Genomic DNA, 13,299 nt, shown 5'->3' with positions numbered 1-13,299 from the left:
GATAATGCAATCCAGGATTTCCAGCAAATTATTTACGTCCAGGATGTCTCCCTCAAGGTGGCTGGTGGAGCAGAATGCGGGCCGTTCCCTTTTTCTTTGCCACACCTGAGATCTTTGGGACAGTGACGTGGCCCTGCTCTCCACCTGGCAAGCTCCCACAGAGACACTGTCCCATGTGAAAGCCAAGAGGCATGGGAAGTTCATGAATGTTCTGCAAGACAGAGTGGCCACCCATGCCAATAACGTGTCCTCTTGCCCGTCTCTCCGCAGCTTTATGTGGTCGTTTGAGAAGATTCATCGGAGCATTGCTCATATCTTCCAGGGAGAGTTGGTAGCCAGCTTTGATGAGGAGTTCCGCATTCTTTTTGCACAGTCAGACCCACTGGTTCCTCCAGCCAACGTCTTGGTGAAGGCGGAGATGCCCATGGGGCCCTTCGGCATGGTGCCCTTTGGCAACAACATGTCTTTCTTCCCAAAGAAGCCTCACCTGCTGTTCCCTCGGGAAGATGGCCTCTTCTCACCATTCGTAGACAGAGTTGACCCAGATAGAAGCTTCCTGTCCTCCTTCAGAAGAGATGACATGCTGCGCCACACTTTGGAGGGTTCAGCCATGCGAATGTATTCCAAGAAGGTGGAAATGGAGAGTGCCCAGGCAGATCCTGTCCGGGGCTACCTCCGCTCCAAGCAGCTGGAGATGGACTCGTTTAAACGACACAGCTTTGCAGAAGGGACCTTTGAGAACTTTTCATCCTCAAAGCAGTTTTCCAGGCAGATGTTCATGAACAATTTGGATGACTTTAAAATTCAGTCCAGCCATTTTCAGAAGGACCAGTTTTATCAGTATCAGTTTGAACACCCCTATGGTGCCAACAGACCCCAGGGCCTCTTTGAAAGGATACGAGGGGGCCGGCCAGGCTTCAACGAACTGGAGGATTATACAGATGGCTTCAGGTGCCCAGAACTAGAATCCAGTTTCCCCCAAGAGAGCTACCCCCTGAGGCTGGATTATGTGCCTTCCAATTCTTCCAAGGAAGTCCGGCATGGCTCCGACCATGTGAACCCGGGAGGGAATGGTCTCCTCGGGCTAGCTTCTCTCAGAAGGCAAAACATGGGGCAGAAGTTCATGTGCCAGACATCCCCAACACAGAAGCAGAGCCTGGAGCAAAGGCTGTTTCTGCACGACCAAGGCCAGGATGCAGACCCAGACAAGAAAGTGCAGGAGAACCGGACTGGCCTGCGCAACTGGAGAATCTCCTCGTACCTGAGCGGGTACCAGTCTGAACCAGGAGAGGAAGGTCTCCCAATGCCAATGGACTCAGAGGCCCCTAATGAGGTGCTTGGTCCTGCAGAGCCCCTCACCAGGTATCCCAGTGACCTCCTCGCCTCTTTCAAACCCCCACTCCCATTTGCAAGTGCCAAAGAAATGGCTGGAGCTGAGAGATTGGCTGAGGAGGCATCTGTGGTGAAGCAGGATCCCTTCAGAAGCAGGATAAATCCCTTGATCCAGAGGAGCTCACGACTGAGGTCTTCCCTTATTTTTAGTGCTGCCAAATTAGACCAACAAAACACATCAGCTGAGAAAGTCCAGATGGTCCAAAAAGAGCAGACATCCAGCGAGATGACAAAAGACAGCGAAACAATAAAGACCGCCACTACATCCAAAGTAGCTGAGTTGCTGGAGAAGTACAAGGCTGTGAGCAAAGACTCGGACAGTACAACCACCAGTCACACCAAGGCCATGTCTGCTTTCCTCCAAGAAGAATCCCAAAACGCAGAGAAGAAGTGCACCAAGTCAGTACAGTACAAGATTCTGGAGAGCAGGGTGCTGGACTCCAAAGACTCCTTCGGTAACTATAAGTTGCACCCAGAGTCAGAGGGGCTATATGGCGGCCCTACCTCAGTCAGCCCGCTTGCTGACACACTTAGCAGGGATCCCATAACACAGGTTAGCAGCAGAATGGACAAGTTATCTTCTCGGTTCTATCCAGTAGACAACAAGGCCAGTCCTCCGGAGAAGGAGAGCCTCATATTTGTTGGAGAAACTCAGAAACTCACTGCACCAGAAAGGAAGGAGCAGCTGTCATACAAGGGAGAGACACACAATCTGTCTGAAACAGAGTTCAAGAAGCCAGCACAAGTGCCAGCCAGCACCGCGTCAGCACTGGAAGGCCCCTCCAGGAGCCTTGGCTCCGACGGCTCTCTCCATAAGCCGGAGGAAGACGGTGGTAAGCAAGAGCAGAGTCCAAGAGAGTTTTTCAGGAAAGGGTCCCTCAAATTAAAGCAGTTGTTGAACCCCAAAGGTGAGAAGAAACCTGAGGAGGAAGCAGGTGCTGAGAGCTGGAAGCCAGACAAGCAGAACACGCGTGGCCTCAAGCGAGTGTCCAAGGGCGATTTCGAGGAGGGTACAGAGGAGGAGAAACCCCCAAAGCTGACTTCACCAGCACCTGTCCTCAAGGGGAGTCAGACGGCTCAGCCTCGGTTCCCCACATCCACAGCCAACATCCTCTACAGCAGCAACCTCCGTGATGACACAAAGGTCATTCTGGAGCAAATTTCTGCCAGTAGTCAGAAGAACCGAGCCGGGATGGCCAGGCAGCTTCCCAGCGCCAGCAGCCCTGAGCTGTCTAAGTCCACCACTAGCTTGGACCATGGAGGTGAAGAGAGAAACACCGGAATCAGCAGGTCAGAGAGCTTTGGCAGTCGCCATAAGCGGAGCCCCCAGGGGGACCCTTCCGAGGACAGGGACTCCCTTCTGAAAAGGATGGAGAGCATGAGGAAGGAAAAGCGTGTCTACAGCCGGTTTGAGGTCTTCTGCAAGAAGGATGAGCAAGGGGAAGAGGAATGTGAGGCAGATACCAAAGACAAGAAGATGGGGAAGTTCATGCCCAAGCTCCTGGGCACATTCAAAACCAAAAAGTGACTGTAAAGGGGCTGCCCACATCTGCCGATCTGGTCCAGAACTGCTCTGCCTGGGACAAATGCTCATGGGAGGCCCTGGTGTCAGGACAGCTGCATTCACCCACCCATCCCAACTGCTGATTGGGCGGGGCTGGGCTGGTGGCAGGGGAAGTGCTGGCTACCTGAAGCAAGACCAAAAGGCCATCTGGTGTTGAGCTAAGAGGCACTGTGTCAAACCAAGTGTCAGGTTGCTTGGGGGAAAACCAGCCAAAACTGTACCCCATCACTACCAACGTCATCAATAACCATCCATTATCACCTGTATCTACAGGTGAGAATAAACGCGGCCTATCTGGCAGGAGCCTGTGGGCACTGCAGAGCTGTGTTTAGGCTCAGCACCAGGCTCCCCTGTCCAAGATGGCTGCTCTGGCTGAGGGCCAACCTCCAGAAGAGCCTCGCTGGCCACTCTGTAGCCAAAGAGTACCTTGCCCTTGGCCACGCAGCAGCAGGGGCAGCCTCCTGGGCTCGCACTGACCCACCGTTCCAGTCAGATCTCTTCCACTGGGATTGTTCATGCAGTGTGGGAGGACAAAGCAGCTGGGATCAGAGGTGGCACCGATGGAACTGGCGAGGGGAGGAGTGTCCAGGGTTACAGAGGTCTGAGGAGCAGTTGGGGTGGGCGGGCTGCTGACACCACCCACTTTTCACCGCGCTCCAGACCAGAGTGGATAAGGCAGTGGTGGGAAGGAGGGTCACTGGGCAAGAGAACAGCCGTGCTCAGCACCACAAGGGCAGGAAAATGACAGAAATGTCTAGAATACTTCGTCCCTCAAATATCTCTGTCACGCTCCGCCTGCATCCTGTCACACTCTTGCAAAGCTCAGACCTGGTTCCCATGGAGGCGGGCAAGCTGAGCCTGGGCTGTACCACTTCAGACTGCAGGTGAGACTTGCACGAGGATGAAACACTCCTCCAAATTTGGAGGATGAAACACTCCAAAGCAAATTTTCTTTCCACATAGAAAGCTAAACATTGGGGAGAAGTGAGCTAGCTTAGCCTTCTTTGTGACATGCTAACTTTCTATGTGCAGAAAATCTTTCTATATGGATGAGCACTTGTGCATTTGATTCCCCCCCACACACACACTCTGAAGTGGTACAGCCCAGACATAGCTTGGCCACCTACCTGGGCTGGGGGAGGGACCATCACTCAGCTGCATTGCATGCAGAAGCTTCCGGGTTCCATCCCTGCAGCATCTCCAGCCAGAGTCCCCCGTTAGCACGGCTCCATTGGAGAGCCTGTGGCTGCCCTTCAGAGGAGACAACCAGGCTGCATCTGGTGGTTCTCCATCTCCTTTGGTCCACAGTGTGGGCAGCCACCATGCTCAGGCGTGCTGACCCATTTCATGTTGTAAACAAATAGCAGTGTGGACAGCTTTACAAGGGGATCAGATAAATTCATGGAGGATAAGGCTATCAGTGGCTATGGGTCATGATGGCTGTATCTTACCTCCGGCATTGGAGGCAGTATGCTTCTGTATACCAGTTTCTGGGGAACAAGAGCAGGAGGACGCATTCCACTCATGTCCTGTTTGTGGGCTCCCCACTGGGGTATCTGTTGGCCATTCTGGGAAACAGATGCCCTGATCCAGCTTCAGGGCTCTTCTGATGTCCTCAGCACCGCTGCCTAGTGCCAGAAGCTGGCTGGCCAGAAATATCGCACCCAAAGATGTGATAGAGAAAGGAGGCTGGGAGTGCAGGCGGAGCGCCAGGGGGCGGCAGGCAGCGGGCTGCTTGGCTTGGCCCTTCGGCTTCACGTGCCACAGTCTTTGCCATCCCTGAGGCACAGTTTGACCCCTTATTGCGTGAAATAAAAGCATGTGTGTTGCGCAAGATGCTCTTCAAATTCAGCAAGTCAGGCAACATTTGGCAATGGATTGACATGGAAGAGCCGCTTCTGAGGCAGGACCCCTGGGACTGCCATCAGAGGAGCTGGTAGGGAGACGCAGCCCAGCCAAAGTGGCAGAAGAAAGCAAATGAGGATGTAGGCTGAGAATGGGCTACCTGACCTCACCTGGTGTTTTTCCAACACCATTCCCCACTCCCAATAAAACTCACCAATACTACGCCAGGAAGGTTGACAGTTCTGCACAAAGAGCAATCATCAGTTCTGTGACTGGAATAAACTATGCAAACGTACATAAATTTCTAGAACTTTCATTTTACTTGGAGTGCAGTACCTGGAGAATGAGTGCTGCTAAATCTGGGGTTTCTTGTGGGATTGGGCAGAGGGAGCCAAGTCCCCGAAGAGGAAATCCTGCAAAAATGTAAGAGTTCTTGCAGCCCTGCTGCAACAAAGAAGCCTGAAGGTTTGCAGAGAAGGACAGCAAGATACTTAGGCTAAACCCAAGTTTGAAAAGGCACCATAAAAGTAATAACAGCTCTATATTGACAAGGGCCACAGTGCAGACCTAGCTAGCGGGAAAGACTACTTATAAAGAAAATGTGAAGGCTTCGTTTCAGTTCAGGCGTCGTGTAGGCTAGTTTTTAGGTCTTAGGTGCAGCTCATAAACTAAGGTTTAGATATTGACCTCAGCCCAAGTTAAGAGTTCAGCTTGTTAGTAGTTAAAACAAAACAATGCAAGTCTAGAAAGTGCACACTGAGCCAAGCTCGGAGTGACTCCCCCCCCCTTGCATTCCCAAACTACGTCATCTCCTTAATCCCGCTCATTGTCCTCTCCCATGATAAGAAAACAGCCTCCATTTCCAGGGGACAGAACTGACCTAGATTTCCACTCGCTGGAGGGTAGTGCAGACCAGTGGTTCAGCCATACTCCCTTGTATTTTAAAGGAGGTCTAATCTAATTGGCTCGAATAGCAGTTGGGGCTGTAGAAGTAGGCAGGTTTGTGAGGGAGCCCAGCTCACTGACTGCAAGGAACAGCACTACAAAAGTGTGGAGGCAGAAAGTGAAGCATACGTGCGAGTGATGCACCCATGCAAGTTGAGCAACAGGGCAGGAGGCCAGGGGCTATTAAGGAGAATGCTTTAATTTACATGGACATGGGTAATACACACATGTAAACCAATACATACACAAGGGATCTTTTGGCATTGAACTCTGGGTGCTTAGGAAAACCTGATACCCCAAAAGCTGAGAGAGCCAGGGAAGATACTTTGAAGCAATTCTTTGTTTTATTAAAGAAGAATTTAAAATGAATTAAACTCACACATCAAGGGAATTAGAACCACACATACATCAGGGGAATTGGAATCACCCATTAATACTGAGGTTAAATCAGTAGTAAAGCTAGGTGTGTGTTCAAAAATGGGTGAGGGAAGTTTGGCCCTTTAAAGTGAACAGTTTTAATATTTAGCGGGGGGGGGGTGGCTGATTATGGAGAAGGAAGAAGAGGGCAGAAAGATATTTCAGCCCAGAATCATTTGAATGGGGAGCAACAAGACTATTTGGGGGCTTGTGAAAATATTTTGGAGAGGGGTACAACAAGGGCTTTGGAAAAAATTAAGCAGAGAGGCTTAACAGAGCAAAAGGGAGCCCCAAAGGCTTTTGGATGGTATGGAATATTAGTAGAAAGGGAGAAAAAAAGAATAATTGCAGTAAGGGCCAATTAGAAAAAAAAATAGAAGTTAACGCAGAGATTTACCTCTCCGCATCTGCTGACTTGTGAAGTGATGGGAAGCTCTGTTGAGCAACTTCTCTGGAAAAGGGAAAATGGAGAGAAGGGAGGTTCTTAGAATCATAGAATCATAGAATAGTAGGGTTGGAAGGGGCCTACAAGGCCATCGAGTCCAACCCCCTGCTCAATGCAGGAATCCAAGTCAGAGCATCCCTGACAAATGGCTGTCCAGCCTCGTCTTGAAGGCCTCCAGTGTGGGAGAGCCCACCACCTCCCCAGGTAATTGGTTCCATTGCCGTATTGCTCTGACACTCAGGAAGTTTTTCCTGATGTTCAGTCGGAATCTGGCTTCCTGTAACTTGAGCCCATTATTCCGTGTCCTGCACTCTGGGATGATCAAGAAGAGATCCTGGCCTTCTTCTCTGTGACAACCTTTCAAGTACTTGAAGAGTGCTATCATATCTCCCCTCAGTCTTCTCTTCTCAAGGCTAAACATGCCCAGTTCTTTCAGTCTCTCTTCATAGGGCTTTGTTTCCAGTCCCCTGATCATCTTTGTTGCCCTCCTTTGAACCCTCTCCAGCTTGTCTGCATCCTTCTTAAAGTGTGGTGCCCAGAACTGGACACAGTACTCCAGATGAGGCCTAACCAGTGCTGAGTAGAGGGGAACTAGTACTTCCCGGGATTTGGAAGCGATGCTTCTATGAATGCAGCCCAAAATAGCATTTCCCTTTTTTGCAGCCACATCACATTGTTGGCTCATATTCAGCTTGTGATCGACGACAATTCCAAGATCCTTCTCGCTCGTAGTGTGGTTGAGCCACGTATCCCCCATCTTGTAACTGTGCATTTGGTTTCTTTTTCCTAGGTGCAGAACTTGGCATTTGTCCCTATTAAATGCCATTCTGTTGTTTTCTGCCCAGCACTCCAGTCTATCCAGATCACTTTGAATTTTGTTTCTGTCTTCCAAAGTATTAGCTATCCCTCCCAATTTTGTGTCATCTGCAAATTTGATCAGCATTCCCTGCACCTCCTCCTCCAAGTCATTAATAAAAATATTGAAGAGCACTGGGCCCAGGACTGAGCCCTGCGGTACCCCACTCGTTACCTCTCCCCAGCTTGAGAAGGTCCCATTGATAAGCACTCTTTGAGTCCGATTCTGTAGCCAACTGTGGATCCACATGATCGTTGTTTCATCTAGCCCAGTTTGAGCTAGTTTGCTCATCAGGATATCATGGGGCACTTTGTCGAAAGCTTTGCTGAAGTCGAGGTATATGATGTCTACAGCATTCCCACGGTCTACAAGGGAGGTGACTTGATCAAAAAATGAGATCAGATTTGTCTGGCAGGACTTGTTTTTGACAAATCCATGTTGGCTTCGAGTAATCACGGCATTGTTGTCAAGGTGCTTCCAGATGGATTGCTTTATGATCTGCTCCAGAATTTTCCCAGGGATTGATGTCAGACTGACTGGTCTGTAGTTCCCAGGTTCCTCCTTTTTACCCTTTTTGAAGATAGGGACAACGTTAGCCCTCCTCCAGTCATCTGGCACTTCCCCGGTCCTCCATGATTTCTCAAAGAGAATAGACAGCGGTTCTGAGAGTTCTTCTGCCAGTTCCTTTATGACTCTAGGATGCAGTTCATCTGGCCCTGGAGATTTGAACTCATTCAAAGTAATGAGGTGTTCCTTGACCATATGCCTGTCGATCTCAAGCTGCAATCCTGCCCCTTCAGCCTGTACTTCGCCTTTGCCAGGGGGGTCATAGACCCTCTTTTGGGAGAAGACTGAGCCAAAGTAGGAATTGAGCACCTCTGCCTTTTCTTTGTCCTCTGTTATCATTTTGCCATCCTTATTTAATAGCTGAACAACCATTTCTTTCCTCTGCCTTTTACTATGCACGTAGCTGAAGAAAGCCTTTTTGTTGTTTTTAGCATCCCTCGCTAACCTCACCTCGTTCTCCGCTTTAGCCTTCCTGACGCCATCCCTGCAATCTTCTGAGCAGCTACTTCTTGGATGGCAGGAATCTTCTCTCTCCAGTCCAGGGATTTCGGCTGCTCTTTTTCTCTCATGAATTAATTTAATGAAAATGAAAATAAACCAAATACTTCAGGATTGCTCACTGGAGGTGGGGAAACGGATTTTTAGGTGTCAGGCATTGAGAGAAGGAAGAAGACAATGGCTTCTTTTTTTCTTTGTGATAGGAGGAAAAGGGAAGGGGAGTTGATGGGTAATATTTTTGTATAAATATCTCGGGCCCTCACAGATCCAGATGAGCAGGATAGCAAGGGGATTTTGGCCATTGTCTTAAATAAAGATGACAAGAGCATGTCCGCTTACTCAATATTGGGGTTTTAGGGACTCACAGCTTAAAAAAGTTGTTGAATGCTTAATTTTTCCTTCCACCTGACTTAGATCAGCATAAAATATTTCATGGTGGGGCTTCTATGGTTATCACCCTGAGGCAAGATCTGAAACGTGGAAGTGTTAATACAGAGGAATTAAGGCAATCTGAACACAATGGGTGGCCAGAAAGTAGTTTGCAGGAAGTCCCATGAGCATTTTCACATGGGATATCCATGAACTGAATTATCCGATGGAGCTGCTGTTTTGCCCTCACCTGACACCCAAACCCCCGAGTCCCCTTCCAGATGCAGGCTGCTGCTTCCCAAAACAGCAGAATGGGTGTGTGTGTGTGTGTGTGCTTTGTAATATCTCCTCCTGTTATTAGGGTCAGGGTCACAAACCTCTCCTAATGCTATAATTTTATTGTGGCCACCATCTGCATCTACATGTCGTGGACTTTGCACACTTGGCACGTTATCCTGCAGGTCAAAGCTGTTATATATCCTTCTATAATCACTTGTGCAGCCATTATTGCCACAGTGCAATGCAGTAGGATAAACCCTACTAGCCTTGGGGTTTAACCAAGAAGTGTTTCCCAGCAAGAATTGTCAGCAGCTATTTCTATCTTGGCTAAAATGTGATTAATAACTTGATTAGCATGATTGACTTCTAACAGCTGTTAACCCTTCCCGGCCTTCTAGTAACTAACGGTTATTAAACAAAACCCAGTAACAATATAATAAACAGCTATGCAGGTGGGAAGCCAGCAAGGGTGTGGGGGCTAGCCAGCGTATTGCCACATATATGACTGTTTGCCTGCTGGACAGAAGTCATGGGTGTGTGTTCAGTGTTATGAGCTCCTGGCTCTCAGGGAACAAGCTTATTCCCTTGAAGCCGAGGTTGCCGACCTAGACAAGCTGAGAAAGCCAGAGAGGTTTGTGGATGAGACCTTTGGGGAGCTGTTAGCAACATCCCAGTACCTGAGTAACAGTTCTTCTGTGGTCATGGAGAATGTGGGTCTCAGGGAAGGGGGGTGTCATCCCGAGGAAGAGAGAATGATCTCTTAGAAGGGGCCCATTCCTCAGGATAAATAGATATCCTCTTGTGCTTAGAATGTGCCTCGGGGGGTGGGGAGGGAGGCTTGTAGTAGTGGGAGATCCAAGCATTAGACACATCGCTGGGTTTGTGACGGACGTGTAGACCAGGCAAATTGCCTGCCAGGTGCAAAGGTTGCGGATATCACGCACCGACTACATAGCTTTGTAGATAGTGTTGGAGTTAGTGGTTGTGGCCCCTGTTGGTACCACCGTCATGGGGAAATGTAGTTGCTGGTTCCTGGGAGCCAAATTTAGGTTCCTAGGTAGAAGGTTGAAATCCAGGGTCACCAAGGTGGCTTTCTCTGAAATGATACATGTTTCATGTGGACGGCCAGCTAGACAGGCGAAGCTGAGGAGTCTCAATGTGAGGAGAAGGTGGTGCAGGGAGTTGAAGTTAAGATTTGTTAGGCACTTTGAGACATTTTGGGACAAGCAGGGCCTGTACAAGAGGGACAGGTTCTACTTGAATCAGAATGGAACCAGACTACTGGTGCTTTAAATAAAAAGGGAGCAGAGCAGCTTTTAAACTGAAGACTCTGGTTGCCCATGAATGCTGTTGGTCACCTTTAGGGCCATTTTTGGGTAGAAAGATGGGCCACAAATCAAATATATAAATAAACCCTGGGGCAAAGCCGACAGGAGCCGGGAAGCATCCAGTTCAGGTTGAATCATCCATAAGGGATGAAGATGAAAAAGTTTCTGGTTGTCCAAACGGGGACAGGGAGGGTACAGGCCCTGAGCATATGGTGGAACATGATAGCCAGTCAAAGAGATCTAATGGCCATAGCAGAAGATGCACACACCAATGTCTTCTGGGGAGGGACACTGTGTACAGTTCTTTCTATGGTAATGCTAGAAGCCTCAAAGCCAAAATGGGAGAGTTGAAGTGCTTGGTTTTAAAGGAAAACCTGGATAGAGTGGGCATTACAGAAACCTGGTGGAACATAGAGAATCCCTAATCTGTCCCAGGCACCCAACACAAAGTACAAGCACTCAAGATCTGCGCTCGAATCTGCGCAGGAAGCCTAGAGAAAGGGATTGAATTCCCATAGACCACAGCAACCCCCCTCCCCGACCCTTGAGTTGCTGTTCCACTGAGTACCCAGGAGGGCACAGCTGGGAGAGAGTAACCCCCACCCAGGTCTCAGTAGTACATACCGGGTCAGCCCTCACATCCACAATCAAATCACGGATGAGGGAGATTTTATTTTGGACCGACCTGGCTTCTGTAGCATCGAATGCCTTTCACCAGCTTTGGTTATCCATGCCCTGGTAATATCCTGCCTGGATTACTGCAAGACTATATAAATATATAGAACTGCCTGTGAAAATAGTTCAGAAGCTTTGGTTAGTGCAGAATGCAGTGGTCAGAATTTTGTACCTCCGTCCAATGAGCTCAGAGTTGCATACTTATTCTCACAACCACCCTTTGAGGTAGGTTAGGCTCAGATATGGGGCGAGACAGGCTCAAAATTACCTGTTGCTTCATAGCTGAATGGGGATTTGAACTGAAGTCACCGTGGCATGGTCATCATAGGATCATAGAATAGTAGGGTTGGAAGGGGCCTACGAGACCATCAAGTCCGACCCGCTGCTCAAATGCAGGAATCCAGGTCAGAGCATCCCTGACAGATGGTTGTCCAGCTTCATCTTGAATGCCTCCAGTGTGGGAGACCCTCCACCTCCCTCAGTAATTGGTTCCATTGCCGTATTGCTCTAACAGTCAGAAAGCTTTTCCTGATGTTCAGCCGGAATCTGGCTTCCTGTCACTTGAGCCCATGATTCCATGTCCTGCACTCTGGGAGGATCGAGAAGAGATTGGCCTTCCTCTCTGGGACAGCCTTTCAAGTCCTTGAAGAGTGCTATCATATCTCCCCTCAGTCTTCTCAAGGCTAAACATGCCCCGTTCTTTCAGTCTCTCTTCTTGGGGCTTTGTTTCCAGTCTCCTGATCATCTTTGTTGCCCTCCTCTGAACCCTCTCCAGCTTGTCTACATCCTTCTTAAAAGTGCAGTGCCTCATCTGGAGTACTGGACACAGTACTACAGATGAGGCCTAACCAGTGCTGAATAGAGGGGAACTACTACTTCCCAGGATTTGGAAGCTATGCTTCTGTTACTGCAGCCCAAAAGAGCATTTCCCTTTTTTGCAGCCACATCACATTGTTGGCTCATGTTCAGCTTGTGATCTACAACAATTCCAGGATCCTTCTTGCTTGTAACATTGTTGAACCAAGTGTCCCCCATCTTGTAACTGTGCATTTGGTTTCTTTTTCCTAGGTGCACAACTTGGCATTTATCCCTATGAAATGTCGTTCTTTTGTTTTCAGCGCCAGTCTATCAAGATCAGTTTGAATTTTGTTTCTGTCTTCCAAGGAATCAGCTATCCCGCCCAATTTTATGTCATCTGCAAATCTGATCAGCATTCCCTGCACCTCCTCCTCCAAGTCATTAATAAAAATGTTGAAGAGCACTGGGCCCAGGACTGAGCCCTGCGGTACCCCACTCGTTACCTCTCCCCAGTTGGAGAAGGTCCCATTGATAAGCACTCTTTGAGTCCGATTCTGTAGCCAACTGTGGATCCACCTGAGAGTTGTTTCATCTAGCCCACTTTGAGCTAGTTTGCTCATCAGGATATCATATCATGGGGCACTTTGTCGAAAGCTTTGCTGAAGTTGAGGTATATGATGTCCACAGCATTCCCACAGTCCACAAGGGAGGTTACCAGATCCAAAAATGGTATCAGATTAGTCTGGCAGGATTTGTTCTTGACAAATCCATGTTGGCTTCCAATCATCGCTGCATAGTTTTCAAGGTGCTTACAGACTGATTGCTTTATAATCTCCTCCAGAATTTTCCCAGGGATTGATGTCAGACTCACTGGTCTGTAGTTCCCAGGTTCCTCCTTTTTACCTTTTGAAGATAGGGACAACATTAGCCCTCCTCCCGTCATCTGGCACTTCCCCCGTCCTCCATGATTTCTCAAAGAGAATAGACAGCGGTTCTGAGAGTTCTCCTGCCACTTCTCTTATTACTCTAGGATGCAGTTCATCTGGCCCTGGAGATTTGAGCTCATTCTAAGTAATTCAGTGTTCCTTCACCTATTGATCTCAAGCTGCAATCCTGCCCCTTCAATCTGTACTTCGCCTTTGCCAGGGGGGTCATAGACCCTCTTTTGGGAGAAGACTGAGCCAAAGTAAGAACTGAGCACTTCTGCTTTTTCTTTGTCCTCTGTTATCGTTTTGCCATCCTTATTTAATAGCTGAACAACCATTTCTTTCCTCTGCCTTTTACTATGCACATAGCTGAAGAAAGCCTTTTTGTTGCTTTT

At 48.7% G+C, this 13,299-nt stretch overlaps 1 protein-coding gene across 3 annotated transcripts in view; it reads left to right on the top strand.

The window, feature by feature from the left end:
* SACK1H (scaffolding CK1 anchoring protein H) overlaps window positions 1-5,102 on the top strand; it is a 29,384-nt gene extending 24,282 nt beyond the window's left edge. For all 3 annotated transcript variants that reach the window (XM_084854656.1, XM_084854655.1, XM_084854657.1), the window contains exon 5: window positions 271-5,102. In XM_084854656.1, the coding sequence (XP_084710782.1) occupies window positions 271-2,920 (2,650 nt within the window). In that variant the 3' untranslated portion in view covers window positions 2,921-5,102. The remainder of the gene's footprint in view (window positions 1-270) is intronic.
* The last annotated feature ends 8,197 nt before the right edge of the window (window positions 5,103-13,299 follow it).

This window comes from Heloderma suspectum, chromosome 4, assembly GCF_057233095.1.
Source record: "Heloderma suspectum isolate Gila_16-S chromosome 4, 16-S_ref, whole genome shotgun sequence".
NCBI lineage: Eukaryota > Metazoa > Chordata > Lepidosauria > Squamata > Helodermatidae > Heloderma > Heloderma suspectum.
This window is presented reverse-complemented; position numbering and strand designations above follow the sequence as displayed.